Source organism: Aspergillus candidus (assembly GCF_002847045.1).
Source record: "Aspergillus candidus strain CBS 102.13 unplaced genomic scaffold BDW47scaffold_30, whole genome shotgun sequence".
NCBI lineage: Eukaryota > Fungi > Ascomycota > Eurotiomycetes > Eurotiales > Aspergillaceae > Aspergillus > Aspergillus candidus.
Window position 1 is genome coordinate 86960 of NW_020194035.1, and position 18150 is coordinate 105109.

At 51.4% G+C, this 18150-nt stretch overlaps 8 protein-coding genes across 8 annotated transcripts; 2 read left to right on the forward strand and 6 right to left on the reverse strand.

Moving 5' to 3' along the window:
• Positions 1 to 302: 302 nt before the first annotated feature.
• Positions 303 to 998, reverse strand: BDW47DRAFT_107636 (uncharacterized protein). The gene is made up of 3 exons (XM_024813054.1): positions 708 to 998; positions 581 to 653; positions 303 to 515 (listed from the first exon to the last, which is right to left on the reverse strand). Exon 1 carries the CDS (start codon positions 951 to 953, stop codon positions 750 to 752), a length of 204 nt encoding a protein of 67 aa, XP_024671002.1. The 5' UTR covers positions 954 to 998; the 3' UTR covers positions 303 to 515; positions 581 to 653; positions 708 to 749.
• Positions 999 to 1720: 722 nt separating this feature from the next.
• Positions 1721 to 4071, forward strand: BDW47DRAFT_44587 (heat shock factor family protein). The gene is made up of 6 exons (XM_024819053.1): positions 1721 to 2277; positions 2360 to 2458; positions 2522 to 2589; positions 2640 to 2983; positions 3037 to 3106; positions 3173 to 4071. Exons 1-6 carry the CDS (start codon positions 1913 to 1915, stop codon positions 3979 to 3981), a joined length of 1755 nt encoding a protein of 584 aa, XP_024671003.1. The 5' UTR covers positions 1721 to 1912; the 3' UTR covers positions 3982 to 4071.
• A 613-nt stretch (positions 4072 to 4684) lies between these two features.
• On the reverse strand, positions 4685 to 5521 carry BDW47DRAFT_126677 (DUF3245 domain-containing protein; the record flags this gene model as incomplete). The annotated part of the gene is made up of 2 exons (XM_024816587.1): positions 4685 to 5246; positions 5325 to 5521. The coding sequence occupies 2 exons, from the start codon at positions 5519 to 5521 to the stop codon at positions 4685 to 4687; spliced, it is 759 nt and encodes a 252-aa protein (XP_024671004.1).
• Positions 5522 to 6019: 498 nt separating this feature from the next.
• Positions 6020 to 7756, reverse strand: BDW47DRAFT_118295 (ATP-dependent RNA helicase; the record flags this gene model as incomplete). The annotated part of the gene is made up of 2 exons (XM_024815189.1): positions 6020 to 6241; positions 6314 to 7756. 2 exons carry the CDS (start codon positions 7754 to 7756, stop codon positions 6020 to 6022), a joined length of 1665 nt encoding a protein of 554 aa, XP_024671005.1.
• A 2521-nt stretch (positions 7757 to 10277) lies between these two features.
• Positions 10278 to 11227, reverse strand: BDW47DRAFT_107641 (oxidoreductase-like domain-containing protein). The gene has a single exon (XM_024813055.1). The coding sequence runs from the start codon at positions 11205 to 11207 to the stop codon at positions 10383 to 10385; it is 825 nt and encodes a 274-aa protein (XP_024671006.1). The 5' UTR covers positions 11208 to 11227; the 3' UTR covers positions 10278 to 10382.
• A 166-nt stretch (positions 11228 to 11393) lies between these two features.
• On the forward strand, positions 11394 to 13488 carry BDW47DRAFT_132392 (uncharacterized protein; the record flags this gene model as incomplete). The annotated part of the gene is made up of 2 exons (XM_024817540.1): positions 11394 to 12446; positions 12498 to 13488. Exons 1-2 carry the CDS (start codon positions 11491 to 11493, stop codon positions 13486 to 13488), a joined length of 1947 nt encoding a protein of 648 aa, XP_024671007.1. The 5' UTR covers positions 11394 to 11490.
• Positions 13489 to 13583: 95 nt separating this feature from the next.
• Positions 13584 to 15232, reverse strand: BDW47DRAFT_107644 (60S ribosomal protein eL13). Its single transcript, XM_024813056.1, has 5 exons — positions 15194 to 15232; positions 15031 to 15064; positions 14875 to 14921; positions 14581 to 14739; positions 13584 to 14509 (listed from the first exon to the last, which is right to left on the reverse strand). Exons 1-5 carry the CDS (start codon positions 15194 to 15196, stop codon positions 14072 to 14074), a joined length of 681 nt encoding a protein of 226 aa, XP_024671008.1. The 5' UTR covers positions 15197 to 15232; the 3' UTR covers positions 13584 to 14071.
• A 557-nt stretch (positions 15233 to 15789) lies between these two features.
• Positions 15790 to 18021, reverse strand: BDW47DRAFT_107648 (uncharacterized protein). Its single transcript, XM_024813057.1, has 2 exons — positions 17594 to 18021; positions 15790 to 17519 (listed from the first exon to the last, which is right to left on the reverse strand). The coding sequence occupies exon 2, from the start codon at positions 17456 to 17458 to the stop codon at positions 16013 to 16015; it is 1446 nt and encodes a 481-aa protein (XP_024671009.1). The 5' UTR covers positions 17459 to 17519; positions 17594 to 18021; the 3' UTR covers positions 15790 to 16012.
• Between the last annotated feature and the right edge of the window lie 129 nt (positions 18022 to 18150).

An 18150-nucleotide genomic window follows, 5' to 3' on the forward strand; every position in this document is an offset into this window, starting at 1 on the left:
GGTGAAGGGATTGGGTGATATACAACGCAAGTTCTAGGGGGCGTGGAGAGACCATGAGGTGCGTGGTCTTAAACCTAACAGTGTGATGCCAAGACCCGACATCGATTTCTAGATCTCTATTCTTTTATTGGGTTTTTGTCTCATCAGTCGTGTATATCTATCCAAATATCTATTATCACATCATACTAACTAAGACCTATCAGGATCGTATCATCTTTGGACGTTTGACCAAGGTAGGTTTGCTTGATAGGTCTGGAACTTGTCAAAATCGTGCTGAGTGAAAGCCATGGCACCGGAAATACCTTTCTTTGGCCCCTCTTTCTCCTCGTCCCCGAGGTATGGTCATACTCGTGGATTTCGACAAATCCAGACTGGCAACATGTCTCCTGTCGCCCCAGTGGGCTAATCTTGACAAGGATTACAACACGGATCCTCCCCTCTGATCCCTCCAGGAGGAGATCAGCGTCTCCTTTCAATTGTTCATATGTTTCCGAGTAACTGGCGTCCAAAGCACGCTGGGCCATATGTTCTCTATTAGTCCATGCTATTAGATATGACAGAAAGTCTGTAGACAACATACCTCTAGACAAGCGGCCACTGAAGCCTTTCAAGGCGTACCTTATCTCCACTCGCCAATTGTTACACCAATCAAGCTGTTATTGTTCGTGTTAGTTTACATGCGATATATGGGTCAAATATAAACCTACTGGGTCTTGATTGCTTCAATAGTGAGTCAAGATCTGTACTATCTAGTCCCATTGGGCTCGATCACGAGTGTTGGCTGCAAGATCGTGTTGCTTCTTGCGACGCATGGTGCGTAATGGACACGAGGTAGAGAAAATACAAGTCATAGGAAAGAGGCCGAGTAAGACCTTGTTGAACAAGCTAAAGTGTATGACAGTAAGAGAAAGAGGAAAAAGGTAACGTCCTAGATATAGCTCGATTATCATCATAAGGCAGCTGATTGATCTTGCAGTGAATATACCAGTGATATCTCCATACTTCTACTGAGTAGGCATGATATAGTCAGTTCACTGTACGCTGTGAATACAAGGAGTTATTACAGTATATACCTTGGTATATTCTCTTATTTGACTACATCATATATCAGATGTCATTGTTCTGATATGGATAAACTATAAAATACAACATATAGGTAGTATATAAATAGAGATATATATTCTATTCTATATATGGTGTATGTTAGTTTCGGCTGTTCCCGACGGTATTGAAAAGATTCCAAACTTTACAATAAAACAGACTCAACACCAGAAATCAAGATCAGACAATGAATTAGAATTGAAGAGGAGTATGGATTCATCATGAGAAGTAGCAGTGAAGGCTGTCAGGGGGATAAAAGGGGGAATGAAATAAGAATAAGAAAACAAAAGAGACCCGCGAATCGCAAGACCAGTCAAAACCAAGGATAATACCAAGAATCACAAGAATAAATGAATAGGAAAAGACCTTAATGATGAATAGGATAGAATGAGATCTGCTTCTTGGCTTCGACTCCGTGACATTCATCTGTTCCCACGAGTCCCTTTCCCTCCACGAGCTGTCTTTTCCATCATCTCCATCTACTCCCTCTCTCTCTCCTTTAATCACTCCCCTCCTTTCTTATTCATCCTTTTTCCTCTTCCCCCCATTCCACAGTCCACTCTTCCGCCTCGGTTTTGCCACTCCCGTGATCCCATCGAGATCAACAATAACAAGGTCATCAATAACCAGGTCACGACAACAGGGATACCCAACAGGTCATCCAGTCAACTCAATCAAGACAGATCGGGAGAGAAAAAGAGGGAAAAAAGAGAGAGAGAGAGAGAGAGAAAGAGAGAAATCTCCTCTCCAGCTGCGGCCGCTGGCCGTTCTCCCCTCTCCCCTCCCCCCTGGTCTCTTCTCTCCGCGCGACATGAGTAGTCTCGCCGACTTCCCCTCCAGAGATCCCGTCTTTTCTGGTCCGTCCCATGCGCCGGGCAAAACCCGCAAACTCCCTGTCTTGAATTCCTCCGTGCCTGCGTCGTCCTCTCCGTTGATGCGTGACCCCATGGACTCCACTCCTTCAGCTTCTGCCGCCGCGACTTCGGCCGCTCCGCCTCCCGTTCACTCCTCCTCCGACCCTGATCGACCGGGCGCAACCACCACCACCTCCGCCAATGGCTCTGCCGACGTCGCAAACATGAACAACCATGCGCCGTCCAATCAGGCCATCGGGGCCGCCGCTGCTGCACAGCAGCCCAAAGTCGTGCAGACGGCTTTTATCCATAAACTTTACAAGTCCGTTCTCTTTCCCCCCCCCCTGGTCCAGATCTTGGGAGCTCTCTCTCCCGCCCAGTGGCCGTTACTGACCATCCAAAAGTATGCTAGAAGATCACACAATCCAACATTTGATCTCGTGGTCCAACACGAACGACAGTTTCGTCATGTCTCCCACCTCCGAATTCTCCAAAGTTCTCGCGTACGATGGCCCGCCCGCCCCTAGACCACTGACAATCGAGAATACCACTAACACTATGCCTAGCCAATACTTCAAACACACCAATATCTCCTCCTTTGTCAGGCAGTTGAATATGTACGGTTTCCACAAAGGTACGTCGGCCCGGAGATTTACCCCGTATGCCGGCTCCTGACGAACGCAGTGAGCGATGTGTTTCATACTGGGTCCCCGGACTCTGCATTGTGGGAATTCAAGCATGGGAATGGCAACTTCAAGCGCGGCGACCTCATCGGCTTACGCGAAATCAAACGACGCGCATCCCGCCATGCTCTGATTCACCGCGACTCGTTCCCGGGCCATAAGGCGGCCGCGTCGCAGCCCGGTACGCCCGCCGAGCCGGTCCCCGATGCCACCGAGGTGCGGTTGATGAACCTCGAGCATTCCCTCTACGACATGCACAATCGCCTCAATCGCTCCGAGGAGGGGAATGTGGCCTTGAACAACAGATGTCAAGCCATGGCCGAGAGCTTGACCAGGTGCTATCACGTAAGTTGACGTCGGACGTCTGAATCCTTGGTTCGGCCTGTTGATGTTGGTAGTGGACCCATTCGATTTCGCGATTTCTTCAGGGTATTATACCCGATCGAGAGAGCCTTCTTTATCGGGATGGTGAGCCACCCCCCCCCCTCTCTCTTTTTCGGTTTTTTCCCCCCCGGCTATGTCTAACACCAGCAGTGTCTACCATGCAAGCGGAATTGGAAAAGCATCTTGATGCCATACGAGCCCTCGAAAATATTCCAGCAGACCCTTACTTGTCCGTTCGACCCCCATTCATCGCCAACGTGACCGAACCCGGTCCTCCGCTCTCCCCCCGCCAGATGCCTCAAGAGGAGTCTCGGAGACCGTCGATGATGATGGATGGAGTGCGGCCCAGCGTGTTTCGAGCCCCAGTTCCGCCCCACCTCGCCGTGTCTCCTCGTCGTTATGGCTCCATTGGCGCGCCGAACGCGTCACCCAACTACAGTCGGCCGCAGGTGCCCCCTCCCCCTCCGCAACAACCTATCCCCCATCCATTGTCATCGGTACCAGCCGCGAGCGGCCCCAACCTCGCCCGCCGACATACCTCGGCCGATATCCGTCAACACGGTTGGCCGCCTCCGGGGATATCCCCGTTCCCCTCCGCTCACCACCACGGACCCCCCACCGCTCCGTGGCCCCCATCGCCGCACCGCACGCCCACATCGAGTGAGCAGCAAGTTCGTGACGTGCTGGCTCAGTACGAGATGGGGGCACCCCGCCGTTTCCAGGAGTCCCGCCATGCCACACCCCCGCTCAACCCCGACCAACCCGCCCCCCCCCCTCACATGGAGAACGGGTGGCCGTTAGGGCCTCGGTTTCCCCGACATGATTCATCTTTGCCGGCAACTCGACGGTCGAGCATGGCTAGCAATGTCCACTCCCTCTTGAATCCAGCCGATACCGCCGAACGGCCGGATGAAGACCAACATGCAATGGACGACCGGAAACGAAAGCGACTAGAATAGGAGTATTGCACTCTGGCTTTGCTTTCCCGAATGTCTTCGATTCTTGAATTTGTTATTTCTCGGTTGCAGCGCAGAGAACCGACGTTCGCGCAGCACCGACTACTTTCATTTTTTTTCTTTTCTTCAACTTTATCTTTCTCCCTTCCTTACTCTTTTCTTTTCTCTTCTTTATTCTCTCTTCTATCTTTCTTTTTTAAACCTTCTTTCCTTACTTTTCTTTTTATTACATTTTCTTCTTTTTTTCTCCTTGGAAAAGTTCATATTATATACACTCGGACTTCTAAGTCCCGCATGGTGACATTTTAATCCCCATCTCATTGGACACTTACCTTTCCCATCTTGTATCTTGTCCACGTCTCTCGATGCAGAGCATTTTGTACAATCTAACCGATACGGCGGTGTTTTCCTTTTCTTTGTCATGCAGGTGTTATCGAGGCCAGTTGCAATAAAGGCCTGCTAGATTTGACAGCACAACCAGTGATATGAACGCGGCAGCTTTCATCACCATGGGTGACTTCTCATCTCCAACATGTCTGTCCACTTGGAACTGCGACATCTACTATACTATATACCCTTGGTTGAGGACAGGTTCTAAGGTCAGTCTAGAATCAAGAATGAATGCATTGATTCGTACTACAGTAGTCATCATGTTTATAAACACTGAATGGGTATATGTTATTATCCTATACATGTATGAAGACCATCACCGCTTCTTTCTCTTCTTCGACCGGTCTGCCAGAATCTCATCCAAGAAGCTAGTAGCTTTTCTCCGGCCTTTCGGTCCTGACGGCGCTGTCCGTGCAGATGCTGGTTCACTCTGCTGTGTAGACTCCGCACCATCACCCGAACCAGCCACACCCTCTGAACCATCCTCACCACCACCAGGGGGAGAAGTAGAAGTAGAAGTAGGAGTAGATCCCTCCAACCCCCTCTTCCTCCCATTCCCATTCCCCCTCCCCTTCCCTCTCCCCGCCCGATTCCCAACAGCAGCTATCCTCCCATCCTCCTCATCATCATCACTCTCCTCCTGTTTTTGTCCCTGTCCCCCACCAACATGTGTAGACCCCGTCGGCCGCGACAATAACCGATCCGACAACGTGCCCGGAACATTCCCATCACCAGTAGTAGTATTGCTTTTGGCAGCCATAACCTTCTTATAATTCTTCCCTAAAAGCTGTCTGCGCAGTTGGTCGTTCGAGGAGAGCTCGGTGCGGTTCCAGCTTCCGTCGGATGCTTTGCTGGGAAGGGGGGCGCCTATTCCTAGTCTTTACATTCACCACAGTCAGTACATTTTGTTCCATTGGGAAATGAAAAGAAAAGGAAAGAAAGAAGGGAGGACAAACGTCTCAGGAACAGCCTTGAAAATCTCCTCCTCCTCCCTCTGCAGCTCCTCCTCGGATTTAACATTCGTGTGTCGTTGTTCTTCTGCTGTTGGTGCGGGGAACCATGATGCGACGAGGCGTTGGCTGCGCGCGAGGGCGACGTTGGCTTTGTTGAGGATTATGTCTGTTTCTGTGGATTGGGTTTTGGAGAGGGACATTGCTCTTTTCCCTCTTTTTTTTTTCTCTCTCTCTTCTTGTGATTTTTTCTGGTGGGGTTCTTGGAGGGATATTGTATGGCTTTTTGTTCTGAGAGTTGGTATACAGGGGATGTTTGGTAGGGTAGAATGGATTGATTGCTGGAGACTGGTAGGTTTTTCGTGAATGTAGTTGATATCTGATATTGATGCTCGATATTGATGATTGATTGATTGATATGCGGAAAGTTTTGCGATAGCAAGGCGGAGGAGATGGGCAGAATCTCTACCGCTTACTTCATGGGTCACCTATAAGGCAGGCATCCGCAGTATAGTAAGGTTATACTGCAGACAGAGGTAATCACATGCAGCGTAGATCGATACAACCTGGCAATAATCAATCATGATGTCCATGATCTATCTATATTCTATCTATAAGTACATGTTCGAACACCACCATATATACAATACAGCCCCTATACAAACAAATCTATATTACAGTAGACCAGATACGATATCTGCTCAGTTACGGTTTCGGCTTGGGTATATACTTTCAGGCTCGGTCGTGTAGGCTTCGCGCTGGCTGTCTCGGTAGACGGGGTCGATGTCGCGGTTGATGACCTCGATGACGAGCTCGGAGACGTCTCGGAGGAGCGTGTCGCAGGCGAGTCGTGATTCGTGGTCTTCCTCTGTGAAGGCTTTATTCTTGCGCGTGGAGAGAGCGTCGAAGGCGAGGGAGAGGGACTGATAGGGTTAGATTTATTTTCAGGTTTGAAAGAAGAAAGTATAGTGAGTGAAAAGAAAAGGAAAGGATACCTCATCAACAGCTTTGCGGAGCTCTATCAACAACCTCCCAGCTGATGTATTCCCCTGACTTTCAGTCTGGATGTCGAAATCCACCCACGAATCCATGCGGATGTTATCACCCTTTGCTTGGATGTGCCCCCCAAACAGACACGCGGCGAGTGGTGGGACGTGCGAGGTCTGGTGGATCATGAACGTGTTCGGGTCCGAGGCAGTAGGCCGTTTGGAGCCAAAGGCAAACAGAGCCTTCGGGCGCCGGGCATTGACTGACATCTTGGAGATGTGCGTCGGTGCTGCATCCTCCGTCCGGTAGCTGGACTTTGCGGGCGCCCTGGGCGCGGCGATGTTGGGATGGACGGCTTGAAGCAGTAGTGCCTTGATGAGAGACACACGCCCGGAGTTGACATTCAGACCGGGCCCTCCGAATTGGAAATCGCTGCTGGAGGAATACCCCCCGCGGATGATCCCTGTGTTGCCGAGGGTTCTCACGATCTGTTTGCTGACGTCGAGCATTTGCTGGAACGCGGTCGTGTTGATGTGGTTCGCATAGGCAAATGAAACAGCAGCGCCACGGCCCTCTTGATACCGGATTCTGCGCATCTCCTTGAAGGCATTGACCATGCCGATGTAATCGCTCCACGAGTTGTTCGAGAACTTGAGACGGCTATCTAGAGCCTCCTTTCGCTGTGCCACGTCTGATGACACGTGGAACAGACCCTGTTCATTGTCCATTGCGCCTATGATTAAAAGGGGATCGAGGCAGCGGAAAATAACCCCTAGCCATATCAACTTGGCATAGGACGGATCTAGCGGTATGTCGAGAAGCATGTTACCCAGAGGGGTGAGCTCTTCCTGATTGTCTAACGCACTCATCCGCTGCAGACTCTTGATTGACTCGTCCACCATCGCGTCCTCGGGAGGTTCAATGGATTCTTGCAGAAGACTTTGGATAGACGTATAAGCCGTACCAGCGATGGCCTGTTTCGCCCGCAGAGACGTCGCCTGCAAGTTCTCTCGCATCATTGCGGGAAATTTGGTGACGCGGAAAGAATCCTGCATCTCCTTGGTGTACAGTGCGATATAGTTCCCCTTCTGGACACGCCCAGCACGCCCAGCGCGCTGAGCGGCACTGGATTGGCTAGCCCAGCAACATGCCAGCCGAGACGATCTCGACAGAGGATCGTACATCTTTTGATGCACCTTTCCTGAGTCGACAACAAAAGTAACGTCCGGCACGGTGATGGAGGTTTCAGCAACATCGGTTGTGAAGATGATTCGCCGACAGCCTGTTGGAACTGGTGCGAATAATTCTTTCAACCCTTCTGGCATGGTGGCATGCAGCAGTACAACCCGATACCGATCTCTATCGAGGAATTGGGATCCTAACAGATCCCCATTTCGTTTGAAAACATCGGAAGCCGCTAAAAGATGGCGCATGCCCGGTAAGAACACCATGATGGAGCCCTCCTTAGTGGTTGATAAGATGTAGTAGACTACAGCACTTATCAAACCAAGGGGAACGTTGGGATCTTCCTCTTTCAAAATTGCATCGGCTGGCTGTGGCATGGTCTGGCCTTCTGCAAGCGCCTCTGCAGGCTCTGTAGGCTGTTCCTCTACAGACTGCTCCTCTGCAGACCCCTCTGCAGGCTTCTCTGCAGGCTTCTCTGCAGGCTCCTCTGCAGGCTTCTCCTCATCGACTGCGTCAGACGAAGAGCCAGGCGAAAGTATGTTGAGCTTGGCCAGATATTGACGTGTTGTTGGTTCTGCGAGAAACCGCCCCAAAACTGCCGGCTTGTAGAACTTGGAAAGAGAACCGAGGATACCGTCGATATAATGCCTGGTCACTGGAAACGCGAACCCCTGAACTTTCAAGTGCGGCGCGGGAACCAAGGTGCCATCCTCGGCTCTGTTTTGGAAGTATGAGGCAAACAAGGGCACATCCAGAGTGGCACTCATCACGGTGACTTTCGGAACACGTTCACCCCGTGCTTGGCGTTGTTGGATCGAGGTCTTCAGTAGCAGCATAAACAGGTCAAGATCGAGATTCCGCTCGTGGACTTCGTCGAGGATAACGTGGGAAAACGTGTCAAAGAAACTGTCGGGGTCACGTATGAAGTTCAAGGCAATTCCATTTGTACAGTAAGTTATGGATTTATCTTGCGCGGGCAATCGAGTATCGAATCGAACACAGACCCCGACAGAGTCACCGACTTTCTCCTGCCTTTCTTTCGCTACCCGGTGAGCAAGCGAAGTCGCTCCAATCTTGCGAGGCTGGACACAAAGAACCCTGCAGGCCCCAGTGTTTTGCGTGAGCGCGTGGTCAAGCAGCATCTGAGGAACCTGTGTCGATTTTCCGGAGCCAGTGTCTGCCACCAGCAAAGAGTAGGTGTTGCTCTCTATGTGATCGACTATTTGATCTTTCTTCGCAGTGATTGGTAGCTTCTTGTTCTGTTTTAGAGCTTGAACTTTTCGAGGAGCCAGAGGGCGACCGCCGATTTTCGAAAACAGACTCGAGCGTTGGGTTGACGGTATGGGAGTGGTTTGAGGCCGAGCAAGTTGTTCATGTCTTCGCTTGCTGTGCTCTCTTATTGAATCAATACTAAGTCGTAAACCGCGCAATGTGCTCTTCATTGAAATGAGCATATCGTCGTCGATGTGGAGCTTATGCCGCTTCAGGTTAAGACCCGGCTCCTTTAATTCAGAAAGCAATCCCGCCTTGTAAAATTTCAAGGCCAGAGTTGTGAATGCCTCTTTCTTAGCTTGTTTCTGGGAAAGTTAGCCTACCGGCATATCAGCAGTGTAAATGGCGCGCACCTTCGAGGTTCCTGTGCCTTGAACAGTGACGGTGTCACCTGTACGGTTGATAGTGCAGCCAACTTTGCAGACAAAACAGGCGCCTTGTTGAAGAAACTCCTGGAAATCGAGCTGCACGATGCCTTTCATAAGAAGTGCAGTGTGGATATGCCCCGTTGGATCTTGCAAAAGAAACCCCGGCACGTCTCGAGAGTCCTCTCCACCAGGGAGATCTGTTTCCGAAGGAAGCGATTCCACCAGGTCATCATAATGCCCTTCATCAAGATATGCTCTTTCTTTCGGGGCATCCTCATTTTGCGGAACACGGGATTTTTCGCGGTAAGAAAATAGAGATTTGATTCTCGTCATCCAAGAAATCCTCGGCACCGGATTGTTATCCCCTCCATTCTGTTCTGCGGTGGCATTTCCGGTGGCGCTTTCAACATGATCGTTGGTGGAGGACCTTTGCGCCGTGTCGACTTTGGTTGTGCTATAGTAGGCCAAATTGCCTACTGTCCTGATCCGATTTCTGGGGCCGGCCGCACGGAAAAATCTATCCAGGTTCCTGGGTGAGGTATAACTCCTCGCGATAGCGCATGCAAAGTCTCGAGACTGGCGCACCACATAACGCGAGGCCATCACCCGTTTTGGGCGTATGTTTGTGATGTTGACTAGCAATTTGGCGTCATCAATGGATGGAAGGGAATTTCGAACATTCTGATTGCAAAGATTGTGTCGTTAGTTTCATGAATGTACCCGAGTGGAAGGCAAAAGTTGAGAAATCAACATACCACGAAGTTTCGCATCTCCGCGCGCTGGTGGCAAGATGCATTATTGAGATACCAGAAGCAGAATTCGCGTGAGAAACATGCGCGGGCTAGCAGATAGACATGTTTGCAATCATGAATGAAATGGCGGAAGTAGTTAAAAGAGCGAAAATCAGAAGAAAGCAGGAAGTGATTGTTGAGCATGTACGGAGTAGTTATCGGGGAAAAAAGATTGCTGGTATCAGTCTTGGCACTGGCCGATACATACATCAACCACCAACCGGTCTGTCAAAGAATACAATCTTTATTATATATAGTTGATTTCTGTTGCTTGTTTATTCTTACTCTGTATTTATCTGTACATCCTCTTTCTTCCCGTTTGTTTCTTCTCTCTTTTGTACCTGATATACACATTCATATATTCGTTATGTACATCAAATCTATACCTCTATAAAGCGTATATATACACAGCACTAAAGAATACAGGGTATGAAAATCCTCAGTAACCAAGATCTCCCCTCTTATGGACTAGCCTCCTCTTGGTGTCTCAACTTCAACTTCTTCTCCGTCTTCATAAACTCTCGAATCCCAACCGGGATATTGGCGAAGATGTCCTCGTTGGAATCGGCCTCGGACCAATTCGTATCGCTACCGCCGCCATCATCGTCCATGCTGATGCTCGCCGACTGCACTTCCTTCCTGGGTGTCTGACGAAGGTCTTTAACTGGTCCCTTTTCTGAGGCCTTAGCCTTGGCCTGGATAACCCTCTCCGCCCACTCCTCCATTTCGTCACGGAAATTGTCCCACACACAGTTGACACAGCCGCTCATGCAGCAATTGTCCGGCTCCTCCGGCCGCGGGGGAATCGGCACCCCGTTCACGGTCTTCCAGGTCGACTCCGGCGGCATTTCTCCCGGGTTATAACGAGAATTTCGGCCTGGACCAGCCAGCCGGGTGCCAAAGACGATTGACATTTTCTCCTGCGGGGACTGTTCGGCGGGTTTCTCTTGTGTCGGTTTCTCGGCTGCCTTATTGACCGGACGGAGCCGTTTCGCATGGGCACGGTACGGGGAGGGGTTGGCGATAATATCGGAGTAATACCCCGTTAACGGGTGTGCTTGATTGGGACCCGAGCCATACGTCGCTTTGTTGGAGTGTTGCGAGGTGGTGCGATCATGGCTGGCAGTGGTGGCGGTGCGTAGAGGAGGCAATGCCGAAAGCCGGCGTGCATATAGTGCGGATGCTGCAAAACGAGAAGGAAAGTTGGGAGAGGCGCTGAAGCTTTTTAACGAGCAGGCCCCTCGCTGAGCGAGCGCATGTCTATGGGCCACCAGGGGAATCTCCATTGTGCCGGAAGGCTTGTGGCGTACGATGTAGAAATCATGGATCTTGCAAGAGTTCAACATCGGAGCGAATCGCCGAGGAGGTTATGTCATTTGCAAACAGTGCAAACACCCCCCGTCTCGGATCCGGTGCGGATTGTCCGCCATACATCAAAATAATTGATGGTTACGATGCGACAGTCTGTTACTCCGCATCCTGCGAACCCAGAAGATTTGATTCTGTGGAGAATATCTACTATTACTGATAATTATTCGATTAAGCGCAAGGTAACAGTGCTTACTGACAATGCTCGCGTCCCCTCCCAAGCGGCGCAAGACAGGCGAACCCGCCAATGTCGACGCGTCGCAAACAAACATCCCCTCTCTTCGGCAAAGTGCAGCTCGACGCTCCAATGACCGGAACTCCTTTCAATCGCCAACTCGAGCGAGCCTAGCGAGATCACATCCCGAGATCCTGGGGCGCGCAATCAGCAGAACATCCACGAGAAGTCCGCAAAGAGCGACAGGCGGAGATGGTCAAAATGGCCCAGAGGACGGTTCAGAGGCGAAGACGTTTGGTCTGCGTGATAGGAAGGCCTTACGACCGTCGCTGACGTCGAAGCCCAGCCCAATTAAGGTCTTCAACTCGAGTCAATCGCCAAGTAGACGGGCGAGTGGCCTCCAGGCATTTGCTGTTCCCCCGCGACGGGTCTCGAGAAGGATTGTCCCCGCAGACCTCGCGTTTCATTCTCCGGTGGCGACACAGAAAGCCCCAATGGACGATGCACTATCAAATACACCCGACCACCAGTTAGCGTCCGAATTGGACGGCGCGACACCTGCAGCGACCCTGGATGGGGCCGCAGACGAACCGCTGCAGGACATGCTTGACGAACCCGACCTCCCTCCGACGCCGACCCAGCTAGGTCTAGAAAGACCCCCTAGTCGACCAAGCGGAATTATGAGCAGCAGTCCGAGTGCGCAACGTGGGAAAACGGGAAGGCGACGGGCTACTGAGACATACGAGCACAGCCCTTCCAAGCTACGGAGTGTCGACTATGGTGTCGATAAAGCAGATCTAACTAGTTTGGACACAATGCTCGCCCAGACCCCAGTACCAGAGCCAGTTATGAAAAAGCGGAAGATAAAAAACGAAATCGTCGCAGAAATACAACAACTGAAGGCGGACATCACAGAACTGGAAAGCTGGTCAAGCCTGGGCGGACCGCAAGACGATAAGGACCGTGATGTGCATAAATTACTGTGAGTCTACACCGAAAGCGCGAGAGTATACAGCGTACTGACTTTCCCAAGTTCATTACTGGCCTCGGAGAACTCGACTCAGACTTCTACGAAAGCCAAGCCAGACAAGGCACCGATATCCTCATTACTATCCACCCTGCTCCCCTTCGCTACCAAAACCACACCCAAAACCCCCAATACCCCAGACCCAACGAATCCCTTCGCCTTGAGTGCTTCCGCCCAAACAGCACCATACCTGACCACCTTTGCACCTTTAAATCTAGCAGGCCAATCCAGCACAGCATCCAATTCAAAACCAGACACCTTCACAGAAAGACACGACCTCACCCTCTCAGCACCAGCACCATTCCCCTCCACCCTTTACAGGGTCCTCATCAGCTACGAAACGAACCCCGAAACCCAATCCTTAGTCTCCGTATCCGCCCCGGCCACCACCAACGGCCAGCCGTCGCGCGTACCAGAATACCTCCAATCCTGGATCACCAAACGACTAGCTCACGCACTCCTCCAGCTAGACGTATCAGGCCTCTGCTGGGGCATCAACCGCTACTGGGAAGCGTCGATATCGCGCGCCGGGCTATGGGCAAAACTGGAGGACCAGCGCGCAGCACTAGCAGCCGGTCGATTCACGCCAAATTCGGCGATTAGCCAAGACGATGACAAGTCAAACGCAAACATGCGACAGATTCTACCGCACCTAGAGCGCACCTCCATGCTCTTCGAGAGCAAGTCCAAACCGCACCAGGTTCTTCTTTCATGCGAATTAACACTCGACGACTGGACGGGCGAGCCGCTGCTCAAACCCGCTATCAGCATTTCCTCGACGGCGGTCGGAGGCAATGGCGAGTCAGAGCGGAGGGTAGAGTTGGAGTCGAAACGGTTGTTCCATACTATGTTGAGTGATCGTCGGCTGGGCCAGTCTGAGATGCTCGGCGAGGATGATGGGGCTGTTATTCTGGAGGCTAGTTACTGTGTTTTGGGTGTTTTGTTTGGGTCCCTTGAGGGGAGGATACCTGGGGGAAAGGCGCAGAAGGGGAGTTGATGTGTTGGCGATGTATAGCTGGTCGTGCTACATGTATAATATACCTTTATACGGAGTCGAATTCTTGGGTATCGGGAATCATTGAATTGTAGACCATGTAAAGGTGTAGTTGATAGTCTCCAACACAGCTGGATGACAGTGATTATCGCTGGGTAGATCTCGAGTCCATTGCGACTATCCTACTACTCCCGGATAATCACGAGCTACACATACAAAATACGTTTAACAGCAAAGTCCATTCAAACCGGCAGTGTAACCATAGAAAACACCAGATATCAACCAGTTCCTCGAAGAGCCCAAATAGATGCCACATCCCCTCGCGTAATACCCGTAGTCCCTTGTCCTCTCCAATCCTCCTCAAGATGTCAAAAGCCATGATTAAAAGTAAGAAAAAAAAGGGGGGTTGAGGCCATTCTTTAACGTTAATTGGGACATTTGCATTTCGAGAGGTTTCGGGAGCTTTTTTTTACGTTAAGGACAAAAAGGTAATAAGGAGGAAAAAGCGGCGCACGCCACGCCATGCCACAATATACTAATCCCCGACTTGAAAATCGACCCGATCATCATTAGCTGGAAATCATATCTATTTCTTGGCAGCAGCAGCCTCCTCAGCCTTGACCCTAGCACGCTTCTCCTTGCGACCCTGGTAGCGGGCCTCGCTGCGGGAGTCACGCAGCTTGCGGTAGGCGGCCTCCTCGCCCTTGGGGAGGTCGGAGCGCTTGATCTCAGTGACGGCCGCACCCTGGTTGAGGTTGTCGATGGGGAAGACGGCACCGACGCGGGCGGAGTAGCCCTCGGTCTTGCCCTCGGCGGCGAAAGCAGCCTTGGCAGCGTTGACCTCCTCGGCGGACGAGTCGAGCTTCTTGAACTGACCGCTCTTGCGGGGGAAGAGGATCAGGCGGGCCTTGTAGTCCTGGAGACGGGCGACATTGGCGACGAGCGACTCCTTGGAGTAGTTGACACGGCGGTGGTCAACGGCGATACCGACGGTACGGGCGAGCTTCTTGGGGATGGCAGCTTCCTAAGCGATTCGAAAAAAATACGGCGTGAGCTTCCATCCGATATCTACTCCCCCATCATTGGAGATGTTACCTTCAGCTCAGCGAGAGTGAATCCACGGCCGGCACGGACACGGCGGTTGTACTTGACAGTCGGGCAGTGCACAACGGGGCGCAGCTTGTCAACCGGACGGGGAGCAACAGCAGCGGCCTTGGAGCGGCGGGCCTCACGACGGCGCAGCTTGCGGCTGGGCTATATTCGAAAATCGATCAGTCAATCGAACCAAACCAGATCCTTTTTTATTGATCTCTTTTTTCTCTTCCTGCCACACTGCAAAACGTATTCGCCCGTGATGCGATCGATTGGGGATATAGGTTCGAATCGTACCTGCTCGAAGTGCACGCGCACACGACGCTGCCAGTCCTTGCGGAAGTCTTTAAAAAATCAAATCAGTCTATAAATTCCCTTCAAACGGACCCTTTCGAATGATTCCATCGATCATGTAGATTCCGTAGATAACATATCCGTCGCAGGAAGACTCACGCTGGTTCTGAATCTGGTTGTTGTGCTTGATCGCCTATTTCACACCAAAAACACATCAGTCCGTCGTCCCATGTCCAGTAAAACAAAGGATGGAATAGTTTTTCAAATCGATCCATTGTCGATAAACCGTTCCATCCAAAATATCGAGGGGTCATTGACGCACCATTGTGACTGATGGGGATCAAAGCCGGGGGGGTTGTCGTCGGCGTCGTGGGAGGTTGCTGGTCGTATCTCAAAATCTCCTCGTTCCAATATTGGGTGGAACTTTTTTGGTGTGGCCACCGCTCAGAGCGTGCTCACCGCCTTCGCTTAGCGAGCCCTACCCTGCCTGCCGAATCGGGAATGGTGTCGAACCAGGATGGTAATATTTCTTGTTTTGCCGTCGTTTACTACGGGTATGGTAATTTGAATAGGTATTATTGTGTATTCATATCTATGGCTATTATTACTGTTCATCCTGAAAGCCAATGGTTGAAGTTGATACTTTATACTCCGTACAGGACAGGAGTAATGATGGTCCAGGATTTTCTGCCTCTTCGCGGATGGGTCAATACCCGATTACTAAGGTATTATATAACATACAGCATAATCGACCTACAATCTCCGCAGTAGGTTCGTGAGAAATACCAAGTCAGGTTACATTTACTGGTACTTTGCGTTTGGTGTACCGTACATGGTACTGACTTTTCTCTCAATCGGTCTATTACTGCTAGAAGAAAATTCAATCACTACTAGAAAAGACATCCTAATGGACAGAAGTATTTGCAGAATATGCACTCTGGATTCATCTGCTTAAAGCAGGTCAAGTAACAATGATAACACACTTGAGAAAGTCAAAATACCAGTGCAACTTTACATGTCGTCATTCATCAATTTCGTAACAAGCAGTCCTAATACCCAGAAAACAAAGAAAGTCAGTAGTAGACGCCAGGCCTACTACGATCCCCAAAGAAAATAAGAACGAGAGCATAAAATATACCGTTTATGCTCGGCCGTTCTGATTCCATGTGTCAATGCCGAGACCCACTCTCGAATCCGCTTTTGATTTCTTCGACGTCGCACCGTCAAAACTCGCTTTGCGTTTGAGACTGATCGTGGGACGTTCGACCCCGGCTTTCGTCACCTGCCCGAACAGTTTCGTCTGGAGCAGTGTGCTGGATCTCGGAGCGACCACGGCACTCGGGATCCCTCGGTGAGTTTGTGGGGGATTATGGCGGATTACGCTAGCCACCCTTGAGCCGGTCTGCCCGGGGGTATCCTCTTCGGTCTCAGCCTCTTCGATATCCGACGCCGATATCGTGCTGTCCCTGTCACGCTGTTCATCGTGCGAATCCAGACCTGGAGTATGATACTGGCTTTCCCGCTGGCTCGCCCGAGTGCGGGACGGCGTCATGGGAAGAGACGACAGGGAATGAGTTCCACGCACATGGCCACCTCCATGATGTCTCTCAGTGTGATGGTGGCCCGGGGTAGAGGCAACACTTGCAGATTCTCGGTTAAGAACCCGGCCTGCCGCAAGAAGGGCAGCAAAAGGGTCGTTGTTCTCACTCCTTGTCAAATGGTGACTGGCATTGTCGACAAAGTGTGACGCAGGTCTCCTGTGCGGGGTTTGGGCTTCGCTATGGGAGTTGGGTGACATCGAGCCCTGCTCAATCATCAAGGAAAAATGCTCTCGGTTGTCCCTGATACGCTTCTTCAGAAGACGGTTTTCTTCCCCAAGCTGGTCGGTCTTCTCCCCTTCCTGTTCGATCAGTCGCTTGGCTCGACGCAGTCTGCGGTCAAGAGTGACATTGGCTCTTTCGAGATCTTGATTACGTTTGAGAGCCAGCTCCAAGTCGGCATTGGACGGCTCCTCCAATGGCTTCGTCTCCACATGGCGACTGCGGTACTCGGAGCTCTGAAGGATTTCCACCTCCCTCCGGGCTAGCTGGTGTTCGACCTCCGCGCGCTTGATGGCTTCATTACTTGTGAACGACAGCAGACTATTCTGCAGCTTAAAATGCAATGCTGACATACGGGCTTCCTGGGCTACCCCCAAGAGCTCTTTGGCTATCGTTCGGAGTTTTGCTTCGTCGGCGGTATCGATATCGTCAGCGCTCGGGAGGTTTTCGGAGGCACCGTATGCCACACAAAGAGTCTTTTCGATATCCGGTGGAGATGCTAGGTATGAGCTCGATTGGGACCTTGACCGCCTGGGGGGAGCCCCAGGAACTTGTGAGGATGGCGGGGGAGTCATGTCTGATGAGGTCAATACAGGCGGCGAGTTGAGTTTATTCGTTTCGAGGTGTGAGCCGTGGCTTTCCGCCCGGACACTCAGTTCTGGAGACGCCGAGAGACTGGGGCGATGGCTTGGTGTTGCCGGCCCAGCGATCTCCACAGGAGGAGCAAGGGAGCCTTGGGAAAGCTGAGGTTCAAGATCCTGTGACATAATAGATGGATGGCGACGGAGAATTGTCCAGGTTCAGCCCGTGGAGAACACAACCCTCACACTGGAGATGCGTCAGCACTGGTTGTGTCGACTAGATGCGGGAACAGTTGTCACAAAGCGGTCGGGCGCACATACCGGAGATGAGACAAACCCGGACGAGTCAATTTCAGCCGAGTAAGACTTGGAACGAATTGAGCGATAACTAAGCTTGACAAGATCCAAACGTGCTTGGAATCGATCAGCTGTGGCGCAATCCCCAGATCGTCGCGGGTGAGTTGCAGATGGTGGGTGAGTCGGACCGCTTGTCACCGATAGGCCCGTGCAGGAGGGACAGGTTCAAGGTTGCAGTGATAGGTAAGGTACTAAGATAGTAGATAAGAAGGCGGAGGTTCCGACGGAAAAGACCCGATCTAGAGAAATGACAACGACACGGGTCCTACTCGCAGTACAGAAAGCTTGTAGATAAGATGCGAGTAAGGAGAACGGAGAAATGAAGACAGCCGTGAAGAAAAGGTGATGTATGTAGGGATGATGTGAGAAGCAAGGGAGGGTCGCAGTTGAGGGACAGTTGATGCCTTAAGGACGTTGCAAGCGGCGGGAGGTTCACGAGTTCGGCGGGAGGCTGGGAAGTCGCCAATCCGGTCAGCCTCAACCAACCACGTCCAACCTCCAGCGCCCACGTGAGCCCAGCC